At 53.6% G+C, this 25,611-nt stretch overlaps 1 protein-coding gene across 3 annotated transcripts in view; it reads left to right on the forward strand.

The window, feature by feature from the left end:
- IQGAP1 (IQ motif containing GTPase activating protein 1) overlaps positions 1–25,611 on the forward strand; it is a 76,793-nt gene that overhangs the window by 41,407 nt on the left and 9,775 nt on the right. For 2 of the 3 annotated variants that reach the window (XM_037053558.1, XM_037053561.1), the window contains 25 exons: positions 21–105; positions 1,829–1,992; positions 2,602–2,686; positions 3,406–3,569; positions 3,761–3,921; positions 5,483–5,607; positions 7,340–7,503; positions 11,386–11,476; positions 11,682–11,849; positions 12,600–12,742; positions 13,521–13,691; positions 14,292–14,375; positions 14,470–14,541; positions 14,638–14,707; positions 15,044–15,252; positions 15,921–16,076; positions 16,338–16,501; positions 16,979–17,203; positions 19,739–19,879; positions 19,969–20,053; positions 21,125–21,357; positions 21,928–22,060; positions 23,023–23,125; positions 23,779–23,914; positions 24,308–24,395. In XM_037053558.1, coding sequence (XP_036909453.1) covers positions 21–105; positions 1,829–1,992; positions 2,602–2,686; positions 3,406–3,569; positions 3,761–3,921; positions 5,483–5,607; positions 7,340–7,503; positions 11,386–11,476; positions 11,682–11,849; positions 12,600–12,742; positions 13,521–13,691; positions 14,292–14,375; positions 14,470–14,541; positions 14,638–14,707; positions 15,044–15,252; positions 15,921–16,076; positions 16,338–16,501; positions 16,979–17,203; positions 19,739–19,879; positions 19,969–20,053; positions 21,125–21,357; positions 21,928–22,060; positions 23,023–23,125; positions 23,779–23,914; positions 24,308–24,395 — 3,420 coding nt within the window. Of the gene's footprint in view, positions 1–20; positions 106–1,828; positions 1,993–2,601; positions 2,687–3,405; positions 3,570–3,760; positions 3,922–5,482; positions 5,608–5,748; positions 5,840–7,339; positions 7,504–11,385; positions 11,477–11,681; positions 11,850–12,599; positions 12,743–13,520; positions 13,692–14,291; positions 14,376–14,469; positions 14,542–14,637; positions 14,708–15,043; positions 15,253–15,920; positions 16,077–16,337; positions 16,502–16,978; positions 17,204–19,738; positions 19,880–19,968; positions 20,054–21,124; positions 21,358–21,927; positions 22,061–23,022; positions 23,126–23,778; positions 23,915–24,307; positions 24,396–25,611 lie in introns of all 3 variants that reach the window. The other variant, XM_037053560.1, reaches the window with a different exon arrangement.

Below are 25,611 nucleotides of genomic sequence, written 5' to 3' on the forward strand. Positions count from 1 at the left end.
CACTGTCAATTCATTTCCAGACAGACAACTCAGAGAGAGAAAGGGACGTTTATGAGGAGCTGCTCACTCAAGCTGAAATCCAAGGCAATATAAACAAAGTGAACAGTAAGTATGGCCCCGCGTCAGGCACCTAAGCGGGTAACACAGAACCATGGAGTGTCCCTCTGTTTGACTGTTTGGCGCTCAGAGGTCCCTGGGCCGTGCCCGGGGCCACAGGCAGCCCTCCCTCCGCCCGCCCGCCCGCCCGCCCGCCAGCTGGGCTGAAGCTTCAGGCTGGTCTGTTTGGCTGGTTTCACTGTATCACCCTGTTACACACCTTAAAAAACTCTTAACAGGTATTTTATTTTTCTGTTGTTAAAGTGGTGTAATAGCTTTTCTTTTCTTTTGAAGACTAGTGCAAATTACCCAGAGGTAAAGAATAAACAGAGATGTCAGACCCCTGTCACCTGGAAATGACGGCCACTGGTTTCTTGTGCATAACCTTTGAGAGCGTGTTAAACGAAAATGAGATTGTACTGCTCATGGTGATTTCTGTATATGTGTGTTAAATACTTTTGAGAAATTAATTTCTTGAAAGCATCATTTTCATTTTGTCCCCCTTCTGCTGAAGGGCCTGCATTGGTTCCTTCTGACCTGACAGGCCACATGCAGGTCCCTAGCCCGTGGACTTCTTTGTGCAGGATTTTTTGGTCTTTATTGTATTTTCCTCCTTTACCATTTAGTCCCCTTTTTATGCAGAATTTTATGCATGTGACTGTAGAAACTCACTGGCCTAAATGTCTCCTATATTCATTCTGTTCATTTCACGACTCATTAAGAGTCTGGGTCTGGAGTGGAAAAGAACTCAAAACCGTATTTGATTTCAACCCTGGCCAGGTGGCTCAGTTGCTTGGAGCATCGTCCTGTGCACCTAAGGGTTGTGGGTTCAATTCCCAGTTCTTATCCCTCAGACAGTATATTAAAGTCCTGTGTGTGTGACCTCAGGGTAGAGACAGGCACTGTCAAGAGGGTGTAGACAGTACCTGGCATTAGCCAGAGCCGGACCACCTTGGTGGCCCTGACCACTGTTGGTGAGGTGTGTTCGGGACATGTCAGGACCGTGGCGGGGGTGGCATGCTGCCATGTGAGAAGGGGTTGAGGGCACGGAGGCGCTCCGGTCTGGAGTGGACTGTGACGGGTAGACCTGGCTGTGTTCAGGTGTCACTCCAGGGTGAGAGCGTCAATAATTTTTTAGTTTTTAAATGTCCTAATTAAATGTATTGGGGTAATAACTGATTAATAACATAGTATAAGTTTCAGGAGTACAACGTTATAACACGGCATCTGTACACTCTACTGTGTGCTCACCACTCAAAGTCTAGACCCCGCCCCCCACTCTCATCATCCCCCCGAGTAGTGCTATGAAATAGAATTGTCCGGAGGTGGGATACATTTCTGTGGGAGACACGCGCTCTCAGTGAGTAGTTTAATCTAGACAACAACCTGGCATCTTAGAAGGAGTTCGGGTGCATACTGGTCTAGATTGGTGCCTCGTACTTGGCTCCCGTATTGGGGCCCGGCTGTCTACATCAGCAAGCTCTTCGGTGGGCCTGGGCATGGCCCAGGAATCTGTCACATCTGGTGACGAGCCTGGCAGGGGCCCCTGGGGACCTGATGGCTTGAAGGTTCCTTTACGGTCCCCAGGTCTTAGGCTTCTGTGGCAGTCCGCGGCAAAGGCTGCCCGCATTCCGTCCCCTGGTCTGAGCTGGTTTGGCTGGGGAAGGAGCCGTATCCTAGGTTATAGCCTGACCACCATGTTTTCTTCCCTACTTGCCCTGTTCCTCCTCAGCGTTTTCTGCGCTAGCAAACGTGGACCTGGCTTTGGATAAGGGGTCCGCCCTGGGCTTGTTCAGGGTCCTGCAGTCGCCCGCGCTGGGCCTTCGAGGCCTGCAGGAGAAGAACAGCGACTGGTACCTCAAGCAGCTCCTGAGCGACCGACAGCAGAAGCGACAGGTGAAGAGACCCCGGGTCCCGCCTGCAAGGGTTTGTCCACATCCATTCAAATCACACACTGTCGGTTACTTAGGAGGCCTGGTATCATGGTCTTCAGCTCTGTCCTCTTTTAAAATAGATAATGCACCCCCGGTCTAACCACTCCGCATCAAAGGCCTTTGGAGGAGGCCTGAGCGTTTTACATTCGCACTTCAGGGTTTTCCCTGTTAAAAACCAGGCCCTCGCTGGTGCCCTCTGGCCGACACGGGGTGGTCCTCCCCGTGCGGGAGTAGACGGTGTGGGATTGTTCAGAGCAAATACGAGGGGCTTTTTTGTCTAAATAGGGGCAAGTATACATGTTACTAATTCCCAGCCTGTAGGGGCCAGAGTGAGTGGCATCCTGTGCTAGTGATCCTGCAAACAGTTTACCTCACGCCATTTCGATGCCTCTCTCAAGACACTTCTTTAAATGGGCTGGTGTCCAGAAGGTCCCTGCACCCCGGACGTGGCCAGGGCTGCCGCTTCCGCCCGTGGCCTTCTGTCTTGAGTGACAGCTGTGGAGGCTGCAGACCTTCGTGCCCCGAGACAGGCGGGAGTTAGCTTGATGCACGCGCCGCTTGCTTCCCTCAGGGCGGGCAGGCCGAGCCCCTGCAGAAGGAGGACCTCCAGGCCGCTGTGGATGTTGCCAACGGTGCCGCCCAGCAGTATCAGAGAAGTACGGGTCCCCAGCCGGGTGTCGGGAATACCGAGGAGGGGAGGCGAGTGGCTTCATGTAACCGGGGTCTGAGATTGGAGCCTGTCACCTGTCACCAGAATGCACCAGCAGGCACCTTTGGCGCTGGGGCTCCTCCTGCCAGTGGCTCCCGTCAGCCAGGAAGCCTTGTGTGGTTAGGGAAACATCTGGAGCCGGCAAGACGTCAGGGAGTGGTCGGTGAGGTTTGGTTGGTGAAAGAGGAGAGAGAAGGATGTTCTTAATATAGAGCAACAGGGAAAGCAAGTGTGAGCGGAGGGCCCAGAGCTCGACGGTGTGTAGAAGGGACAGCGGTTAGAATACAGTTTCCGGAGATGTTTTGCGCTGGGTTGTCTGAGGCAAAGGCTCGAGAAGACTGGGAAGCTCTGGACGGCGGCTGAAGAGGCTGCTGCCTTCTTTGCCAGCTGTAGGGGAGGGAAGAGGTGTCCGGGCAGAGAGCAGGGCGGCTGTGGCTGATTTGGAGAGGAGAGAAGGTTCAGGAGAGGACAGGAGGAGGCCTCTTTAAACAGTTTTGTTGCGCTGCAGGCTGCATACCGCGCCCCTCACCCTCACACATGAAGCCCGCACTGCGGGCGGCATGGCTAACAGTATACGCACAGGGTATAACTGTGTCCTTGGGACGGCCGGCGGCTCCTTCCCCTCACCGGCTCAGCCAACCATGTCTCTGACCCATTCCCGGCCAGGGCTGGCAGCCGTGGCGGCAATCAATGCTGCCATCCAGAAGGGTGTTGCCGAGAAGACCGTCCTGGAGCTGATGAATCCCGAAGCTCAGCTGCCCCAGGTGTACCCCTTCGCTGCCGACCTGTACCAGAAGGAGCTGGCCACGCTGCAGCAGCAGAGCCCTGAAGTGAGCCTTCGGGGCCCTCCTGGCGGGGACGCGACGTGGCAGGAGGGGGCTGAACACCCACTGGGAGGGGTGATCGGGGCACCGGGTCCTTTAGCCGGAAACGTAGGCGCCTTGTGGTTTCCCTGATGTCCGACCTCCATGTTGCGCCCGAATGGCTCCCCTCACTGTGGTCCCCGTCCCTGTGTGTCCAGCATAGCCTCACGCACCCCGAGCTCTCCGTCGCGGTGGAGATGTTGTCGTCGGTGGCCCTCATCAACAGGGCGCTGGAGTCAGGGGACATGAACACTGTGTGGAAGCAGCTGAGCAGCTCGGTCACGGGCCTGACCAACATTGAGGAGGAGAACTGTCAGAGGTGGGTGCCCCGAGGGCCAGGGCCCGGGTGACTGTCCCCTTCCTCATGTGTCAGCTCTCCTTTCTGCATGGGCACTGCAACTCTCTTGGGGTCATCTCTTTCCTCTATTTGGATTCATTTTATACGTTTTAAAAGAGATTTCATTTTTATTCATGTTTAGATAGAGGAAGGGAAGGAGAGAAACATCAATGTGTGGTTGCCTCTTGTGTGCCCCCAAGTGGGGACTTGGCCTGTAGCCCAGGCATGTGTCCTGACTGGTAATCGAACCAGTGACACTCTGGTTCGCAGCCTGCGCTCAATCCACTGAGCTATACCAGCCAGGTTGTTACTTTTTTTTTTTTTTAATTTATCTCCAGAGGGGAAGGGAAGGAGAGGAGAGAAATATCAATGTATGGTTGTTTTTTGTGCGTTCCCTGCTGGGAACCTGGCCTGCAACCCAGGCATGCGCCCTGACTGGGAATTGAACCGCGATCCTGTGGTTCGTAGGCCTGCGCTCAATCCACTGAGTTACACCAGCCAGGGCTACTTTTTTATCTTGAAGGATTATAGCAAATTAACAGGTACCGTGTCATTCCACTCTGACATACAGAGGAACGTGTATCTAAACAGTGAGGACTTGAGCTGCGTGCGTGGCCAGAGGACCCTGTTTCATGCCCTGGCGAACATAGAGATGCTGCTGCAGCGTCCTCTGCACCTGGCCCGGCTCCGTGCCTCCCCACTGTTCCAGGGCTCCCCGGCTGCTTTGATCAGACAGGGCCCGTCTGGGGCCAGGCGTATCGTCTGTCTGCTGGGTCCCTTTGGTATCTTTGGTAAAGAGATAGGGTCTCTTGGCCCACAGAATGTCCCATCTCCTGGCTCTGGTTGTTTCCTAATGCTTGTCTTATTCCTGTAAACTGGAAATTAGGTTCAAAGGCTTTAAAAGATTCATTGAACATTTATGTTGATGTGTAGCTCATGTTTTCTCATCAAGACTCAAATGAAATCTGTCTGCCATTAACAACAGTAAGATTGGTCCTTGGATTTAGGGAGCCTGCTTATCCCGCCCACAGCTATCTGTCTGTGCTTATCCCTCGCCAGACCATAATCTCTTTTTGCACCTTTTGTCCCATCAGAATGTCCAGTTCCCCATTAATCACCCACTGACTTATTATTTTTAACCCCAATTGATGATTCTTGCCGAAATCAGTACTTTTGTTAAGAGCCGCTGAGTGACGACGTGTTCATCTGCCGTTCCGCCCGCGTCTCCTGGCTGGCCCATGGCCCACCTTCTCGTCTTCGGAGGAACTGGTTCTTGAGCTGATGCCTCTCTGATTCTAGCATTGGTTTTACCTGGAATTTAGAGGCTGTTGAGAATAGGGGATAACCTTAGATTTTCACAGTTTTTTTGCGGTAACTTCTCAGTCCCAACGCTGGCCTCTAGAAAATAACAAACTGGGGAGGGAATACTTCGGCCGTCTGGGTTCCTGGGTTCTTGCCTCCAGTCTTCTCCGTCCTGCCCCCGCAGTCGCCCCGAAGGTCCCTGTTCTCATGTTGCGCCTCACTGTCTGTTTTGCTGGGGCAGGTATCTCGATGAGCTGGTGAAGCTGAAAGCTCAGGCACACGCGGAGAACAACGAATTCGTTACGTGGAACGACATCCAGGCCTGCGTGGACCACGTGAATCTGGTGGTGCAGGAGGAGCACGAGAGTGAGTGGCCCACTCCCACCCGCCAGCGTGTCGGGGGGAGCTGGTGGGATTCCAGGGGCTGGTTCTAGACACTCGCTACTCCTGGGAGGAGCGTTGGAAATTGAAATGTAGATATCTAAAACTCAGAAAGNGAAAGCTCAGGCACACGCGGAGAACAACGAATTCGTTACGTGGAACGACATCCAGGCCTGCGTGGACCACGTGAATCTGGTGGTGCAGGAGGAGCACGAGAGTGAGTGGCCCACTCCCACCCGCCAGCGTGTCGGGGGGAGCTGGTGGGATTCCAGGGGCTGGTTCTAGACACTCACTACTCCTGGGAGGAGCTTTGGAAATTGAAATGTAGATATCTAAAACTCAGAAAGCCAAGGTTGGCCATCATTTCCACCACACCAGGCAACTGCTATAATAGGTGTGCAGGTAATGACCAAAATTCTGGGGAGGTGTCTTGAACATGACCCTTTACATTTAAATGCTGCCACGTCAGGGCTTTCTGACAGTAACCGCCTGGAGTCAGGTCACGTCGCACAGGTGCTCGCAGGACTCCTGCCACTTCAGACGTCAGCTGGGAGCGCCGGAGCTCTCGGGCCATCCCCCTTCTGCACAACACGCTGTAAATTCAGCGTGTCCTCTCCCCACTCAGGTTCAGTGCTTTCCTAGACTGGCTCGCAGAACTCAGGAAAGTGCTATGGTTGTAGTTTTATTGTGAAGGGTAGGAACCGGGACCAGCCCAAGGAAGAGATCCACAGGGTGTCCTCGCCCAGTGCCACCATGTCTGGTAGGATGCGCTTAGGCCGTGCCATCTTCCCGCACGACCACGTGTAGCACAGCCAGGGGAGCTCGCCTGACCTGGGGTATCCAGAGTTATTATTGGGGCATCGTTACACACGAATGATTGATTGTGTCACTGGCCATGTGATTGAACTTGATTTCCAGACCATCTCCCCTCCCTGGAGATGGGGCACATGGCTCAGAGCCCCAGGCTTCCAGTCACTGGCAGGTCGCCGAGGTGTGGCCAGCCCCACCCTGGCCCTGCCGAGGGTCCCACCATGAGTGACAGCGTTACCCTCTCACCAGGAAGTTTTAGGGGTTTAGAGGCTCTTTCCCAGGAACCAGAGACCAAGACCAGCCAAAGTTTTACTGCACAATGGAGTCCTTACTTGGGTAGCACAGCTGACCAGGATGCCAGGGAATGAAATGTTTGTAGTGTAGTTTATGTGCCCTGTGAGAAGCTTTCAGCCAGCTCAGTGGAGAGAGCCTTGCCTTAGAGCTGGGAGCCTGCGCTGGGTCCTCCATCTGCCACTCGTCTGCGGAGGGAGATCCCTAAGCCTCATCTTTTTCCCCAGGATAATGCTGAATTAGGTGACTCTTTACGATCCCTTGAATTCTGACTCTTTGTGAGTCAGGAATGGTTTGGTTACACGGGGATGTGTGTCTGGAAAGAGTACCGTAAAGCCAGTTTCGCCAGGACGTTCGCACGTTTAGGGTAGAGCCGTTGCAACCACAACCGGAGGACCTGAGCTTCCGTGGGAATACGGGCATAAGGGCGTGTACTTCCAATGAAGCAAACGCTAAGTTTTGGAAAGCCAGTGCTGCTCAAATTACGGATGACAAATTGTGGTTTGAGTCGTGGCCATGCTTGTGGGGGGATTTATGCTTGCTTTGCATGTGTAAAGGTTCATTTGCTTAGAGCATTTCTCAGTGAAACCAGCGACCTTTGTTTCCTCACCTCTAGGGATTTTAGCCATCGGCTTAATTAACGAAGCTCTGGATGAAGGTGACGCCCAGAAGACCTTGCAGGCCCTGCAGATCCCCGCCGCCAAGCTGGAGGGCGTCCTGGCAGAGGTGGCCCAGCACTACCAAGACACGCTGATCCGAGCAAAGAGGGAGAAAGCCCAGGTGAGTGGCGTGACCAGGGTGCACTCTGTGCTCAGAAGCACGGAGCTCCGAGACACGGGGGCGTCTCCCCTGAGTTGCTCAGCGACTCTTCTGGAGCACCCTGGAGTTCAGCGCTTCGCCTTCTAGAAGCTTCTCTTTTTTTACACATTTTATTTTTGTTGTTATTGTTGTCGACACATCTCCATGTCTCTAAGTAAATTCTGCATTGAAATAGAAGATTCAAAAATGCTTGACCCTGTGCAATTGGTATGCAGATTATAAAAAGCATTCACCGTTGCCCTGACTGGGTAGCTCAGCTGGTTATGGCGTCGTCCTGACCCTCCAGGGTAGTGGGTTCCGTCCCCGGTCAGGACACATACAAGAATCAACCATGCATGAATACATGGGACAGCAAATCCACATCTCTCTCTCTCTCTCTCTCTCTCAAGTCAGTACATTCTTTTTAAAGTTAAAACAAAAGCATCAATAGTACAGCATTTAATAGAACCCTTCTCCTACACCCTACCATCCTCAGAAACCCCATCCACCCTGTCAGTAACCACCATCCTGGTTCTGACACCACAGCTGATTTCTGCCTCTTTGACCTGCGTGTAAATGAGGTTGCACATCACGTGCTCTTGTGTGTCTGGCTGTTTCCGCCTGACATTCATGTGGATGGGATTTGCCTGTGTGGTTGTCCTTTCTTTGTCATTGCCTTATGCTGTTCCATTGCGTGACTGTATGTTCTAGTATTGGTGAAATTTTGGTTGTTTCCCACTTTTTGGCTATTGAAAATAGAGCTTCTGTGGATATTGTAGTGCACGTCTTTGGGAAAATATACATGCATTTCTAGTAGATATACATTTAGAAGGGGAATGTGTAGGTCTTAGGGAATACATATCTGAAATATAATGTAATACATATAAGCTTTAGTAGGTGATTTTGCAAAAAAAAAATTTGTAACAGGTTTATTGAGGTATTCACACAATACAAGTGACCGTTTGAAAGTGTACAATTCAGTGATTTTTAGTCTATTTACAGAATTGTGCCACCAATAGTATCTAAATATCCAAATAACTAAAACATCTAAGTGCCTAAAAATAATCAACAGTCATTTTGAGAACGTGTCCGTCAGCCCCGGGAGCAGCCTGGTGCCCGAGGCTGTCTCCACTCAGTGCCCTCAGTCCCTGCCGCCCCAGGCTGCCCTGGTCTGCCGCCTCTGCCGGCCCGGAGATATTCTGTGCAGATGTACGTTCGTGCAGTACGTGGCCCTATGAGACCGGCGCTTGTCCCTGGGCTTGCTTCGCCCAAGTTGCAGCAGGTGTCCCTACCTCGTCTCTTTTTATTATTACAGAACATTCCCTCGCGTGGAATGCCGTCCCGTTCATGAGTTGAGGGACACACGGGTGGTTCCCACTTGCTGGCTGTGGGGCAAGTGCCGCTGTGAACGTGCCGTGGCAGCTCCCAGCCATCTCTGAGGGGCGTGTTTTGCCTCTCGGGGAGTTTGCTGGGGAAATGGACAAGATTTATACCTTTTTTTAATGCTGTTGCTGAGTCGGAAGTTAGTTTGTCTGTAGTAGGCCCTCAGGTGTTAGTTGTGTGGTGAAAGGGTAAATACCTCTGTTTTTCTAATTATGATTAATCTGCTTTTAAGTCCTTCCTAACTAACAGCAATTAGATAGGGAGGAATGCAGTGGGGTTTTTTTGTTTTAAATATACTTAAAAGAGCCCTATAGTGAGGTTCTTGTAGCAAGAAGAGGCACTGAAAGAAATTCTTAATTCAGGGGTTGGTCTCTTTCTGGGAATCCAAAGGCAGACGCACAGGCCAGGGTTTCTATGTTCAAGGCACCGACACCCACGGTGCAGGTGGAGGAGTCGTGGGCAAGAAGGGTGACAAATCTCCTTCAGTTCCGTTGTCATCAGAGTCGTTGACATTGTACTGGCCCTCGCCGAAGGGGCTTGTGCGGGCTGCCCGCCCTCTGGTGGGGGTGGGCTCACAGCTCCTGTTCTGTGGCTGGGAACTTGCCGGAGGGATGAGCTGACCCACCTGGGTCGGGGAGAGGCACGCGGCTGTGGAGAAGCTGTCAGCGGAGGTTTCTGTCTCTGGGAACCGCGCTTGCATCAGTGGGCTCAGTGCTCCCCAAACTTGGCTGATCATCAGAGCACTTGAAAAGGTCATTTTAGAAGCATAGATTCCTAAGATTTATACTCTTTGTGCTGACTCAGAGCCTCAGATAGGGGGGAGGGGGAGTGCCTGGTGGCCGTGACTCTGCCGAGGCCCCGCCGAGGCCCCCAGTGGCAGGGTTTGCTGCTGCTGCCGTATAAGTCTCTCTGGAGTCCTCAGTGTGATGGACCGGGGAGCAGGCTTTGGGCGAACGGACTCGGCCTGGTCCCGTATCTAGAAAAGGAAAGGGATGGAGAGTGTAAGTGGGTACCTGCCCACGCTCCCGCTCTGGCCGCCGGCTCCTTTTGGTGGGTTGTGGGAGTTGAGCTGCTAGAGGACGTGACTGGGGCTGGAAGTGTCCCTTGTCGCCATGGAACACCTCAGGGTCCCTCACAGGCTCAGGAAGGGGCAGTGAGCGGGAGATTCGCCTCGCACTGCCAGGGTGGGCCACTTGGTAGCTGGGGTTGCCTTCTTTAAGGCCTCGGTTTCTAGGGTTCTTGGCCTCTAGGTTTCTCTGAGCCATCTTGGAAGTGGTTTTAAAAATAATCATGTGAGCTCCAAATTTAGCCAGCAGCGAAAGGTCTTCAAGTTGGTCTGTAGTTCTCGTTGTGTCTGGTTTGGTGTCGGGGGACTGCTGGCCTCACGGAGTGGATTGGGGCGTTTCCCTTTGTCCTCTGTGTTTTGGAAGCATCGTAAAGGACTGGTCTGAACTCCCTTCCAGATGTCTGGTAGAATTCACCAGTGAAGCCTGTGGTCCTGGGGTTTTGGTTTTCTTTTTCTGTAGGAGATGTTTTGATTATTATTCCATCTCTGTATTTATTGTAGGTCTTTTCAAATTCTCTTCAAGTCACCTTCCTGCCTCCCTCTCTCTTGACTTCTGGGAGTCCCATCGTGCCTGTGTCTATGTTACTGATGGTGTCACAGGTCTCTGGGGCTTCGTTCATTCTTTCCTCACCATTCCTCAGGCTGGACCACTTCAGCTTGCTCACGTCTGCTGTGTCCCTCTCGGGATTTTTTCACTTCAGTTTCCGTCCTTTACAACTCCAAAATTTCATTTGATCCATCCTTTCAAAACAGGATTCCTGTTTCTGTGTTGATGGCTCTCTGGCAAGACCTTGTTCTTACATCCTTTGCTTCTTTGAACACATTTAAAACAGCTGACACAAGTCTCTGTCTGCCACGCTCAGTTTGGAAAATTTCTGCTACCTGCTGTTCCCCTTGTTTGGACCACGCGTCCTCCTCTCTGTGCACGTCATGTAGTTTGTGCAACTGGGCGTTTTCACAGGGCAGCCCGAAGTCAGCCTCCTCCTCCTCCTCTGCATCTGTTGCTGTCTTTGTTACTGTCCTTATTTGTCTAGTGACTGGGACTCCCTTGCGTCTGTGCTCTTCCTCGTGCACATCCACCGGTGTCTGTGCGGGTCAGCTGGCGGTCCGCTAGTCGCTCCGCGGCATTTCCTTACGTTTCCTGGGGCTCCTTCCAGTCTGGTCCTTCTGTCTCTTCTGGCTGCTCTTGGCCCTCAGAACCACTTGAATTCCTCTTCGTGTGTTTACCGCTTTATCTGAGGCGTTTCTCGTAACCTTTCACCAGTTTTTTGAGGCCCGGCTTCTCCCACATGACTGTTCCACGTGTCTCGAGTGCGTGAAACCGCCTCCGTGTCTGGTTGAGTCTCAGAAGCCCCTCTGTCACATGCGCCCTGACTCCATGGCCCTGACTGTCACTTTGCTTTTCCTGGTTGCAGGAAACCCAGGACGAGTCGGCTGTGCTGTGGTTGGATGAAATTCAAGGTGGGGTCTGGCAGTCCAACAAGGACACCCAGGAGGCCCAGAGGTGTACGTACCAGCGGCTTTGTCTCTGTTCCGGGGAGGGCTGGGGCCGGGGTGGGGGGTCGCTGCTCCAGGTCAGGCCTCCGTCCCTCAGCCGGACTGAGATGGAGATGTGTTGGGGAGCAGGTGGGCGGGAGGCGCGTCTGCGTGGACCTGTGTGTGAGCGGAGGGGCTTCCTAAACTGTTGGGTGACGGTTGTCTTCCACGATAGTTGCCTTGGGAATCTTCGCCATCAACAAGGCCGTGGAGAGGAATGATGTTGGCAGAACGCTGGGTGCCCTGCGGTCCCCGGACGTCGGCCTGTATGGGGTCATCCCCGAGTGTGGGGAGACGTACCTGAGCGACCTGGCTGAAGCCAAGAGGAGAAAGCTGGCGGCAGGTGCGCCACGGGGACCCGAGTGTGTGCCCTGGAGCCGAGCGCTTGAGTGTGTGAGGGGACCGATGTAGACCAAGGGACAGTCGATCTGTAGGGAAAGACACTTGTGTATAGAAGTGTGATGTTTGGGCTTCATTTAAATACCATGAGGACACAATAATAACATCCCTATTTTTGACAGTATCCTTTTTCCCCTTTGGGCAACTATGTTTAAAAAGATCAATGTTATGAAAATACTGGAAGGATTGAGATCTTTGACTGTTTATCTTTCATAGGATGTCAGTAGTTCCCGTGGTTTCTAAGCCTCCAGGTAGATAAAAGTAGTTTATCTGCAAAAGGAGGGGAACAAACATAAAATTCGTCATCCCCTTATATGGCCTTTTTTTATTAACTAGAGAGACAAAATGGTTACAGATTTTTTAAATCAAAAAGTAGTGTTCTGATACAGAAAGTAATAGACGTTGGTTTTAGAAGGAACAAAGCTAGTCAAAGTTTATTCCACGGTTGGACTTTGCAGGTATTTTCCTTTTGTAGCGTAGATGGGAGTGAGTTAAATGCAACGTCCCAAAGCCATAACATGTGGGGGAACTAGGATGCCCCTTTGTCCCCATTGACCCAAGGACAGGTGTGTGGAGTGGGCTTCATTTAGACTGTAAACCTCACAGGGACCATCCTGTCGTACAGCGGACGCGTTGGGGGGGCGGGGGGCGTGTGGCCCTGGGTCTCTGTAGCCTTCCTGTCCCTGTCTGCCAGGTGATAACCACAGCAAGTGGGTGAAGCACTGGGTGAAAGGTGGCTACTATTATTACCACAACCTGGAGACCCAGGACGGAGGATGGGACGAACCCCCAGGCTTCGTGCAGAACTCTCTGCAGCTGGCACGGGAGGAGATCCAGGTAGGTACCATTTTCTTCACGTAAGTGGGAGCCGAGAGAAAGTGTGGTAGGGCTGGTGTTAGTGAGGAGGAGCAGGACGTGTGGTCAGGAGCCTGAGACCGAAATTAAGGCTGCCTAATCAACCGTTTTAGGGTAATTATTTTCCTAGTGCTTAGGAGAGGGACTAAGGCCTAAATTAAAAACACATCAGGATTGTGGAATTAAGTCAGGTACATTGTGTGCCTATTAAAAACTTGGATGATCCGGAAAACAGAAATGAAAAGTTGCTCTAAGTCCCCATTGAATACAGCTACTGTTCAGCTCTCCCAATTTTTCCATTTTCAACCTCTTTTCTGACTATTGCCCAAACTCCAAGCTGCACCGCGGTAGGCCGTGATCTGTATGTTCTGATGCAGCCTGGCCGTTTCCCTGTAGTGCCCTCCACGGCGGCACGCCAGGGGCTTCCAGGGCTTGGCACTCAGCCCCTTGTTGGCCCCTGTTACCGTGTCTCGTCAACAATGGCCCAGGCACGGTCCCCGGTACTGTCAGTGTTGGGCAGATTAGATGAGTGGGTACGTAGGAGGTCAAAGGTCAGGTTTCTGGCTGTGGCGTGTTGGGGTGTGAGAACTACTACCTGGCCCTGGAAAACGGGCCTGAAGTCATTCCAGTTGCTCAGAGGTTGAGTATGGGGCTGAGAAAGCAGTGAGGGCTGGTGTGTGCGCTGTGGGCGACCTCGTGTCAAAGCCTGTGTCCCTTCTCACCTGTGCACGTCCTCCCCTGTGGCCGCGTGCTCTTTCAGAGTTCCATCTCCGGGGTGACAGCGGCCTATAACCGAGAGCAGCTCTGGCTGGCCAACGAAGGCCTGATCACCAGGCTGCAGGCCCGCTGCCGTGGCTACCTGGTCCGCCAGGAATTCCGGTCCAGGATGAATTTCCTGAAGAAGCAAATTCCTGCCATCACCTGCATTCAGGTATTTCAGGGCCTAGCGCACAGACAGCAGATGGGCACCTTGGGCAGGGCGAATACACAGGCAGCCCTTACGACCGGACGTCTGAGTGTGTTTTCCTTCTGACTTCTTAGTCTCATCCTTCTTCTGACAAGTGTCGCCTCTTCCCCCCGTAATCAATGTGCTTACTGTGGCCTTTCGTGCTGAGGTGTTAGCTCAGGGGCAGCTTTTCTGGTGGGGTAGCGCAGTGTCCCAGAAAGAATCCTGAGCGAGGACCGACGGCCCCACCACTGCCAGGGAGTGGCGGGCCTGTCTCTGCCCGTGTGCTCCTCTGTGAGTGGGGTGCCAGCGTCTCTCCTCCTCAGCGGCTCTGCTGTACGGAGCCAGCAAGAAGCTACGTGGAGGCATTTCTAAGGGGTGGGGAGTGCCGGCAGGGTCAGGGAGTTGGCCAGTGCACGCTGCTGGTGGCGGCGCGGCCTCTTCCTGCGTTCCCGTCGCTGGGGGACAAGGTCCTCGTCCAGGCTTCGCCATGAAGTGCACTTATGTAGTGTATCAAGAGGAGCCTTTTCGGCGTCCTCTGATCCTTGGAAATAACGGGTCTACTGTCACATTTGATGGTTTCAGTCACAGTGGAGAGGATACAAGCAGAAGAGGGCCTATCAAGACCGTTTGGCGTACCTGCGCTCCCACAAAGACGAGGTGGTGAAGGTACGGCAGGCCGGCAGGGTCTCCCGGGTGGGGTGGGAGCGCAGCCTGGGTTGAGGCGAAGGGCCGTTGCAACTCCAGGGCCCTCTCCCCGCAGCTCCAGGCCCTGGCGAGGATGCACCAAGCTAGAAAGCGCTACAGGGGCCGCCTGCAGTATTTCCGAGACCACGTGAGTGCCTTTTGGCAGCCAGTGCCGGGAGAGTCTGCTTCGCTGTATTTTGGGTGAACGAGTGACCAAAAGAATTTCTCCTTCTTTGTGCCTTAGATAAATGACATTATCAAAATCCAGGCGTTCATTCGGGCAAACAAAGCTCGCGACGACTACAAGACTCTCAGTGAGTAGCGGCGGCTCAGCGGAGGAGGAGTTGAGGCATCGGGTTCTGGGTCTTCCCCGCGCATCTCTTTTCTGTCCTGCAGGCAAGGCTTGGGGGGCGGCGTGTGGTTTAGCCCCCTTTGCTCGCTGGTGCCTCCGGGTCCTTCTCCTGCGGGCGGCTTTGTCACAACGTAGCAGTAGGATGACGGAGAGGGCTGCACGCGGTGGTTGTCTTTGCATGCCCCAGAAATAAGCGAGTATCAGTGACTGCGGCTGTTTCTTCCAGACGGTTTCTCGGGACCCAGAACTTTTCCCGGGAACTTCGTTCTCTGTCTGACACGTGCTTTCTTTCTGTCAGTCAATGCCGAGGATCCTCCGATGGTCGTGGTGCGGAAATTTGTCCACCTGCTCGACCAGAGTGACCAGGATTTTCAGGAGGAGCTGGATCTTATGAAGATGCGGGAGGAGGTCATCACCCTCATTCGTTCCAACCAGCAGCTGGAGAATGACCTCAATCTCATGGATATCAAGATCGGACTGCTGGTGAAGAACAAAATTACGTTGCAGGTACAGTCCAGAGCCGGGCGCTTTGGTCCCCCTGCTGATTCGCGGGGCGGGTGGAGGCTGGCTTGCTTCTCAGCAACTGCCTCAAGGTTTTCAAAAGTTATACGAGAGATGAAATACTGTGACCTAATAGCAAAATTTTCAATAGAGAAAAGAAGATAAAAACCATCCCATAATTCCACCACCCCGCAGTCATTTTGCATACTACATTTTAACTTAACATTAAAGGATAAAATGTTTTCCATACGGTACATAGTCATAAATGTTATTTTTAATGGCAGCATTATAATTCATTAGAAGGTGCACTATAATTGACCTCTTTGGTTTGCAACTATTTAACAGGTTTTTGTTATTACAAATAACGTGGCAGTTAATGTCTCAGTATCTATGTAGCTTTTATTGTATTTAAGGCTTCGCTTTTCAGATAGATTCCTAGGTGCTGGTTTGTGGACTCTGCGGGTGTTTCTATGGGTCAGGGGTTCAAGTTCAGGGCCTGCACAGAGCGGTGGAAGCAGGACCGAGTCTGAGTGGTGCCCCGAGAGCGGGGCACGGGGCGGCGGGTCCCTTGTGTGGGCTGGGACCCGCCAGTGTGGCGGAAGGCCTTTCCTGGGGGCCCAGGGCTCCTTCTTCGAGAGCTTTCTGACTTGCGTGTTGCTGTTTTCTGTTTACAGGATGTGGTTTCCCACAGTAAAAAACTGACCAAAAAGAATAAGGAACAGCTGTCTGATATGATGATGCTCAATAAGCAGAAGGGGGGCCTCAAGGCTCTGAGCAAGGAGAAGCGAGAGAAGCTGGAAGCGTACCAACACCTGTTCTACTTACTGCAGGCAGGTGGCTCCCGGGAGCGGCGCCCACAGATTTAGCCCAATTACTTTGCGCGAGAAAACCTTGCCTGCAAATCTCTGTGGAGCTATTTCTGATTTCCACTGAGCAGTGAGCAAAGAGCTGTCTTGTCTTTCTGTCTTTCTTTACATTTTCTTTATGTCCTTACTTACATGCATTCTAGTCCTTCAACTTAAAAATATCTTGAATGTTTCTTCCAGCCTTTACACGATCCAGAAATGACTTCTCCCTTGGTCTCATTTCAGACCAACCCCACCTATCTGGCCAAGCTGATTTTTCAGATGCCCCAGAACAAGTCCACCAAGTTCATGGACTCCGTGATCTTTACCCTCTACAACTACGCCTCCAACCAGCGGGAGGAGTACCTGCTGCTGCGGCTCTTCAAGACGGCGCTCCAGGAAGAGATCAAGTAGGGGAGCTCCCCGCCGCCGGAGGCTCGGACGGAGCTGGAGGGCTCAGCGGCCGTGCCTCTCGGTCGTCTCTGTCAATGCCAGGGCTTGTGTGGGATGCACGAAGGAAGCATCTGCTTGTTAAATTACTAACATAAAGTGGTGCTGCTTCTGGGGAGATGCCAAAATAATGCACTTGCTGAATTTCAGGACCATTTCTATATTAAAGTACAATTTTTAAAGAAGTTGATCTAAACACCGAGATTGCACACTTCTGTCTGATAAAATTGCTGCTCAGGCCCCCATGATGGGGTTCGCAGCAGCAGAAATGTGCTCTGGGTGCAGATGAGGGTTGGCACGTTTTCCGGAGGAAGACCAAGCGCCTTCTCTGCCGCTGTTTCTGTGTCCAGAGATGGGATGGTTAAGCAGGGAGGGACCTCTGAGCTCGTACGTTCTGTGATTAGTGTAAACTGAGTTTGCTTCTGATGTCTTCACAGGTCAAAAGTAGACCAGATTCAAGAGATTGTGACGGGAAATCCTACAGTCATTAAGATGGTTGTAAGTTTCAACCGTGGCGCGCGGGGCCAGAACGCCCTGAGACAGATCCTGGCCCCGGTCGTGAAGGAGATTATGGACGACAAATCTCTCAACATCAAAACGGACCCCGTGGACATTTACAAATCGTGGGTCAATCAGATGGAGTCTCAGACGGGAGAGGCGAGGTACGGCAACCATGACCACCCTTTCTGTCCTGTTTTTATATTTTTTTCTTTCTTTTTAAAAGTAGTTGACCTTTGATTTACAAACTAATAACTGTTCAAGTAGTTTTTCCTTAAGAAACCTTTTTTTTTCAAGATTTTTAAAAATTTATTTCTCTTTAGAGGAAGGGAAGGAGAGAGGGAGAGAAATATCAATGTGTGGTTGCCTCTCGTGCGTCCCCTGCAGGGAACTGGCCTGCAACCCAGGCATGTGCCCTGACTGGGGATCGAACTGTGATCCTCTGGTTTGCAGGCCCGCGCTCAATCCACTGAGCTGCACCAGCCAGGTCCTTAAGAAACTTTTCAAATCGTTGACCTGCTGGTATGTTCGCTTGCGCAGCACGTATTCATGAGGCTCTCTCTGTGCCAGGCTCCGTGTCACGTGCATGTAACAGTCACACAACCATGAGTGATACAGCCCCCTGCCCTCTGCAGCTTATTGTTGTACAGAAACGAAAGCAGTTAGAAGTTGAGGAGTGTTTTCATGGGGCTTTGTGTAGGGAACTGGAGTGGGCAAGACAGGAGGGAGCTGACTTGGATCGTGGGTAGGGAGAGCGTGTCTGAGAAGGTGAAATTCCACTTCACTGAGATCTAACGGAGGAGACGGGGCCTGCCCTGCCAAGAGCAGGGCCCAGAGCCTTCATGTCTGAGTGCTGCCTGGTGGAGGGAGGGCGCCAGGGCCCAGGACCCGAAAGCACCCGGCACGACTAGAGATGCAGTGGAGCTGGGAGTCTTGAGTAGATCTGAGCGTGGGCCTTGTCTCGCTAAAACGAAGAGGAGGTATGGGCCGAGTGATGCGCTGCCCTGGGACACCGGGAGCTGGCTGGACCGAGTTCACAGAACTCAGGAGATCCTCTGCCGGGCTGTGGTCTGACCACCGGCATCAGCACATCAGATGCACAAGTGTGTGGATAAGATACGAGTAGCGCTGGGCAAATGCGGTTCAGGGGGCCAGAGTGTGTCCGGGCTGATGCGGCTCGGGCGAGGATGGAGGCAGGCAAAGGGTGGGTGTGAGCAGCCGAGCCTGTGCAGGTCTCCCCTCGTTCTGGAGTGTGGGAGGGCGGGTCTCCCCTCGTTCTGGAGTGTGGGAGGGCGGCTCTCCCTGCCGGTGCTGCTCCAGGCGTGGTCCGCGGACCAGCGACTGACTGTCGCTGCCGTCCCTGAGCGCACTGTGTGGCTCAGCTGCCTGACTGTCTCCCAGCAAGCCTCTCCCTGCTGTCGGTTTTGGTGGGATTCTCGCAGTCACAGTCTACCCGAGCGTAGGAATCAGCGGTGGTGGGAAAAGTGGAGTGGTGTCCTTCTGCTCCTTGCCTCTCCAGCTTCTGGTGGCTGGTGGCACGGGTTGACTGGTGGCCGAGTCAGTTTAGTCTCTGCCCCCCGTGGGCACCCTGCCACCCTGTCTCCTCCCCCACGTGTGTGCCACGTCTGCGTCTGCTCCCTCTTACTGGGAACTGTGATGGCACCGAGGCCCCCTAGGTCATCTGAGATCATCAGCACTGCCCTCTGGCCTCACTGACCCCGCCTTCGACGTTCGGCTTTCTATTCGCTCCGCCCTCACCCCTCGCTGGTACAGCCTAGGCCCGTGTTCTAGCACACGCCTGCTGTTCTCCTGCCAGTTTCTTCTCGCTTGGTGCCCTGTCTCTGAGTGTCGTGTCCGTTTGTCTGGCTTCAGTTCCTGTGACTGTTGCCTCCCTCCTCAGCGCCCACAGGACTACCAGGCCCAATAATTGGGTTGCTTTACTGTCTCTCCACTCTGTCTCCCTGGCCCCCACCCCTGCGAGCTTGCTCACTCCCTCATCACTGCTTGATCCGGCTGAGGCACTGGCCTCCTGCCTCCTGCCTCCTGCCTTCTGCCTCCTGCCTCCCTGACGGTCCTTCCCCGTCCTCCTGGCGAACCGGAGCGGTCTGCCCCGGTCTCAGATCTGCTGTCTTTTCTCGGCTCTGCCCGCCCAGCATCTAGGACGGTCCCCACTGCTTAGCATCCTGCACAGGGCCCTGCTTCCTTTCCCGCCCTCATTTCTACGCCTCGTCCTCTTTGCGTTTGACCTTCTTTCCCAGAAGGCCCCCCGTCCTCGTTCCTCAGCTCAAGTGTCCCTTCCTTCTGGAAGCCTCCCTCGGTTCCCCAGCCTAAGGCAAAGCCCCTTCTGTGGCCCGCAGCTCCTGTGGCCAACCTCCTACTTACGGCACCAAATGTTTGAAATGAATGTCTGTCTGTCTGTCTGTCTCTCCCGCCAGATAGTAGGAGACTCAGGAAGCAGTCCTGTCTCTTACCTTTAATCCCAAGTGCCCGTCACAGTGCCTGGCACATAATTCAAGGCACGCAATTCACAGTTGAAAACCTGAGGTCAAGCGCTGCTCCACGGTTCACCAGCCCAGGGAACGTGACCAGTTGCCTATCTCTCTGTGTCTTCCTGTTTGTGAAAGACAGGGTCACGGTCCTGCCTCAGGCAGATCTGGCTTTCGGGCTGACATTAATGAGGGTCATTTCTGCCTTCCCAGCAAACTCCCATATGATGTGACTCCTGAGCAGGCTCTGGCCCATGAGGAGGTCAAGACACGGCTAGACAACTCCATCAGGAACATGCGGGCCGTGACCGACAAGTTCCTCTCGGCCATCATCAGTTCTGTGGACAAAATCCCGTGAGTGCACCCGCCGTGACCTCCCTCAGAGCCCCGAGTCCCTGCGCTCGCGCTCCCCGGCCCTTCTCACGGGTTTGTCCGCCTCACAGCTATGGGATGCGCTTCATCGCCAAAGTGCTGAAGGACTCGCTGCACGAGAAGTTCCCCGATGCCGGTGAGGACGAGCTGCTGAAGGTAAGGCTCCGGCCCGGCCTGGCCTTCCGGTGGAACTCGGAGGGAAAGTTACAGACCCAGGCCTGACCACAGACCTTTCAGTGGTGCCTAAGCGTAGATGCTGGCAGTAGCCCACCATTGGTGGTGAGATTTTGAAAGCCACTGTAAATCGTAAATGACACCTCCCTGAGTTTCTGTAGAGTTTGAATGGCCCACATCCAACAAGTCTTCGTATTGCTTTTCCCTGTCTTGAGATAAATTTCTGAGTCCTGTCTTTGTGCTGGACAGTTGCTCCCTCTGCTGGTGGCCGGGTGAATGGGAGCAAGCCGGACAGTTTCTGCTAAGGCTGTTGCTGGTAACTGTCTCAACTTGGCTATGCTTCTTTCTTTCTTTCTTTTTTTCCCCCCCTCTTAATCTGAACGCTTTTTTCTTCTCTCTCCTAGTTCTGTGCTTTCCTACAGTTGAGGCCTCGATTCTAGACTTTCTGTTCAGGTGAATTAATTTTTTTTGAATGATACTCTCAGGAGGATGCTGTGACTGCCCTTGAATTCTTCTGTGGAAGAGTGTGTGTTGAGTGACTTTAATTTCAGACGCATGACCTTGGCTACCTGGGGAGTGTGCAGCATGAGGATGCTGGGGGTTGGACAGCGTATGCTAATTAGGTCACGTTCAAGGGTTTATTTTAACTGTATTTGTTAGCTTCTTAGAAGGAAAGCCCGCTCACAGGAAAGTGAACCGTGTACATGTCGTATTTGCTGCCACAATGCGTGAGCAGAGGGTGCCCTAAATGTGCTCAGGACCAGACTCCGAGTCTCAGTTTTGCCTTCTGAATCTGCTCTCACTGCAGTGGTTTTCAGTTCCATTCCCGTTTTCTTCCTTTCTGCATCCAGACAAGGGGCGTCTGGCCACTTGGGTTCAGGCCTTGAGAGACCGTGTGTGTGCGCATGCCTGCATGTGTGCCTGTGTGGGTAGTGTTCGTTGTTTTGCTCTCAGGGCTGTGTTTTCTGGTTTTCTTGGCTATTGCAGAATCATCTGTGGTTTCCTTGGTGGGGTGGCTTTTAACACCCATCTTTCTTTCTCGTCTGCTCCCAGATTATCGGCAACTTGCTTTATTATCGCTACATGAATCCAGCCATCGTCGCCCCCGATGCCTTTGACATCATCGACCTGTCGGCAGGGGGGCAGCTCACCACAGACCAGCGCCGGAATCTGGGCTCCATCGCCAAGATGCTCCAACACGCCGCTTCCAATAAGATGTTTCTGGGAGATAATGCTCACTTAAGCATCATTAACGAGTACCTTTCCCAGTCCTACCAGAAATTCAGGTAAGGGGAGCGGGCTTGGGGACTGGAAGGGCCCTGCAGATGTGTTTCTGTTGCTGAGGGCAAAGTCGGGACTGCGAGCCACACCTCGCTCTCCCGGCTGCCGTGTGGTAGGGCCTGTGTTCGCCGTGCTCCGCACTCCAGGAGGCGCTGTGCGGAAGTGTGTCCCTGTGGGAGAGACGGCACCGCATGTGCAGGCGGTGGCTCTGCCTCAGCGCATGCCCCTCTGTGAGCAGGGCAGAGTTGGAGAGCGCTTTCAGTAATCCGTACATTAAACATGTGGGTGTGGGTTCCCAGCACCACTCACAGGCAGAGTGCTTGCTCCTTACCAACTCTCCAGAGCTGGTGGGCCGGTTCTTGTGGGCGGAGCTAACACGGGGTCGGGGCGGTGCTGGGGGGAGGGTCCTAGAGCCAGTCCCTAGGTCCTCCAGCTGCAGGCACTCGGAGCTTTGCTTTGGAATCAAATGTCTGCACTGGCTTCTGCTTGGCCGCGTTGCTGCAGCGGTTTGTGGGATGTCCGTTCGCCAGCTTCTTACATACGTTGGGCTGTGGCTCTCGTGTTTTTCTCTCCAGGCGGTTTTTCCAAACTGCTTGCGATGTCCCAGAGCTGCAGGATAAATTCAACGTGGATGAGTACTCGGATCTCGTGACCCTCACCAAGCCCGTGATCTACATTTCCATCGGTGAAATCATCAACACCCACACGGTCGGTCTTTTCCTTTAATTACTTAATGTTAGGGCTCCGCCCTGAACTGCCTTCTCTGCCTGCCCTTCCTATCTCCGGAGGCCGATTACTCACCTTCCTCTGATCTTACTGCCATCGCATCTGCCTGCTGCTCGGGGTTCTTAACAATGTGCCCGTGTTTCTCAGAGTGACCTAGGCCGCCTGCAGCAGAGTCTTCTGGGCTGGCTATTAAAAATGAAGTTGTTGAGCCCCGTGCAGGTCTCCTGGGCCAGAGTCCCCACACTGGACGCCAGAACCTCCGTGGCGAGCTCTGCCCCGGGGCCCCTACGGAGCTTTTACTGCTCCTCCCTGGGGTAGTTTCCTGCGGCGAATGGAGGATCAGCTTTTTCCTCTGTGTGGCCTTGGCGTTCTTTTCCCTTGGGTATTTTCCCCTTTTCCCAAATACTTTCTCCTCTTGGTGACAAACAGAACAGGAAGTGGGAAAGCATACACAGTGTAAATGAAAGTTAGGCGCAGTCACTTCCGAGGCCGGCACTCGGGGCCGTAGCATCGTAGAGGCTCTGCCCAGCTTGCCTCCCAGATCGCGGCAGCAGCACTGACGGGCGCCCGGCTCTCTGGACTGCGCGCACTGCATGCTGGGAGTGGGAGGGAGAGCAGGGCTGCGAGTCCCCGGTCCCCGGTCGGGCGCGCGGATGGCTTTGGGTGTGGGAGCTTCCTTGTTCTTTCTCCCATGGGGTACATTACCCCGAGGGTTGAGAAAGCACCGTCGTTTTCTGTCCACATGTGTAAGCCACCCAACGAGGTCAGGTGGGGTGCTGTCTGTGCTGCTGGTGCGGGTGGGTTTGCGGAGGACTGGCTCGTCGGTTCTTTGGATGCCGGAGCGCCGTTCTCCGCCCCCTCCTGTGCCGTGTGGCGGTGCGGGTGCGGACGGGGCTGACGGGCGGAGCGTGCAGAGGGAACTCACCCCTCGGTGTTCGGTGCAGCTCCTGTTGGATCACCAGGATGCCATCGCCCCGGAGCACAACGACCCGATCCACGAGCTGCTGGATGACCTCGGCGAGGTGCCCACCATTGAGTCCCTGATAGGTAGGTGCCGTCAGGCCTGCCCGCTCAGAGGAGGAGCGGCCTGGGACAGAGGGGGTCGCCGGGGGCACTTCTCTGTGTCTGCACGGCTGGAGCTTGGATGTGTGTCAGGGAAGAAAGTCCACGTGGCGGTGAGGAACTGATGTCTAGTGGGGGACATCACTGTGTTTTCTTTTAAAGGTTTAATTTAGTTAGTTTTATAGAAAGGGAAGGAAGAAAGAGAGGGACACGTCAACGCGTAAGAGATAACATCCGTCAGTTGCCCCTTCCACACCCCCAACTGGGGACCTGGTTCCAGAACAGCTCTCAATCCGCTGGGCCACACCAGCCAGGGGAAGAGGTTGTTGTAAATGTGTATACACATGTGATCATTTAATGAGAAGTTGTAAGCCCTGTAAAGGAAACGCACAGAGAGAATTATAATGCGGCGTTGAAATGATTATCAAACATGTATGAAATTATTCCGTGATGGACCCTTTACCTCTGTCATCTGGCACCTGTTTTCCTGTCGCTCAGCAAGTGGCGCCCTCGCCACAGCGCACACGTCAGCTTGTTCGAGCATCTCCGTAGACTCATGTCTCCTCTTGTGTTTGTATCTCCTCTCCCCGTCTCCTGCCTTCATTACACTCACTCTCTCTACCCTCCCAAAACTTTAGGAGAGGGCGCTGGCAATTTAAATGACCCAAATAAGGAGGCGCTGGCCAAGACGGAAGTGTCTCTCACACTGACCAACAAGTTCGACGTGCCTGGAGGTGAGAACGCAGAAATGGACGCCCGGACCATCCTACTGAAGTGAGTACCGGAGGTGGGAAGGCTGGAGAGAATGTGCCCCAACGCTCCCTCGGCCTTGGTGAGCAAGTCTGCTTGTTCACTCCTGAAACAAACGATTGCCTTGGCCTGGTAAGCCTGTCGTAATGGCGGTCACCCCATGTGTAACACGGGCCGCAGGACTGACCTGCCTTTTTGCCAATGAGATGCCGAAGCGAAACTGACATCTCGAGAGTCCGGCCCTGGCACCGCTCTCTTGTAGTTGCGGGAGTGGGTCCGGGCCTGGGGCGCCTGGCGCTAGCAGCTGCCCAGCAGGACCTCTGGGAGTGGCCTTTGTACCACCGCTGCTTACGTCCATCGGGAGGAAGAAGAAGGCCTGGTGATAAATATTGAAATGTTTCCTCCATTTCCTTTCAGCACAAAACGTTTAATTGTGGATGTCATCCGGTTCCAGCCAGGAGAGACCTTGACTGAAATCCTAGAGACCCCAGCCACCAGTGAACAGGTAAGATGGGGGGGGGCCGTGACATGCACTGTAACGAGGTGCAGAGATGCTCCTGTGATGCTGCGTGGTGACGGCGGGGGGGGGGGAGACACGACACACAGGTGACGAGAGGTGGTAACCTGGGGTCAGACCCCAGGATGGAGGGGGTTCAGGCTTGTTGAGTGGCACTTGCATGCATGTGTGTGTGTGTGTGTGTTAATTTAACCTGGGGCAGAATCAGTGTGTCTCCCCGGTGATTTATTGAATTTTATGTAGTTATAACTCTAAGTGCCTTGGTAGATAGAATAAAAGTACAGGATGTGGCTCCTCAACTCAACAAATTCCTGATCTGGATGGGGAAATGTGATACATGCGCCAGAAACAATTAGGAAACCTTTAAAGTTTAACTGTAGCATTGGCTGTAAAAATGCCAGAAGTTTAGGAAAGAGGCCAGTGAGGGGCTAAGCAGCAGGAAGAAGTGGGTCTTGAACCCCACTTAGAAAGAATGGGCGGGCTGTGGCACCGGCGCAGCCTGCAGGTGGGGGCAAGGAGGCGTGAGGGGGTGACGGGCCCGGCCGGGTCTCTAGAGCAAAGGCCTCGTGAAGGTGAATGGCTCACACGGACAACAGGTCATGCGGAACCTCAGCCCTGGGCACATGCTTGGTGCTGGAGAGGTCAGGGCCAAAGACCCTTTGTGACCTCGGGGACCGTTTCATGCGGATTGATCCGGTGGTGCGGTCAGAGCGTCTGGGTGGGAGGCGGCACAGCGGTGAGACGTGGGTGAGCCCCTCCGTGGTTGAGGCCCCTGCTCCACGTTCTCGTGAAATGAGAGGAGTAGGTGCCATGATTTGTTCTCGGGTTTGGACACAGGAATCCTTTCCATTAAGTGACAGTTGACTCGGAAGCCGTGCACGTACAGCGGGCCGAGCAGGAGCTGCTGTGCCGGCAGCAGGACCGGGGCCCCGGGAGCCCCGCGTTCTGGGCTCTGTGACCTCTGCAGCGTCCCTTCGGGCTGCACAGAGGACTGTTTAAAAACCACGATTTTAAATGAATTTTCCGATTCTAGAAGCTGTGATTGATTACTAAGGCAGATGTGTAGGAGGGGCAAGAATAGAGGAAAAGAGACATAAGCAGTAACTGGGAAGTAGTTAACCTACAAGGAAGTTACAAGTGGAGGGGGGCGTCTTTACCGAGAACTTGGTGCCGGTTTGGTGCCGTCAGCCGTGTTCTTCCGTTT

This window comes from Sturnira hondurensis, unplaced genomic scaffold, assembly GCF_014824575.4.
Source record: "Sturnira hondurensis isolate 20B ecotype Veracruz unplaced genomic scaffold, ASM1482457v3 Scaffold0007865, whole genome shotgun sequence".
NCBI classification, from domain to species: domain Eukaryota; kingdom Metazoa; phylum Chordata; class Mammalia; order Chiroptera; family Phyllostomidae; genus Sturnira; species Sturnira hondurensis.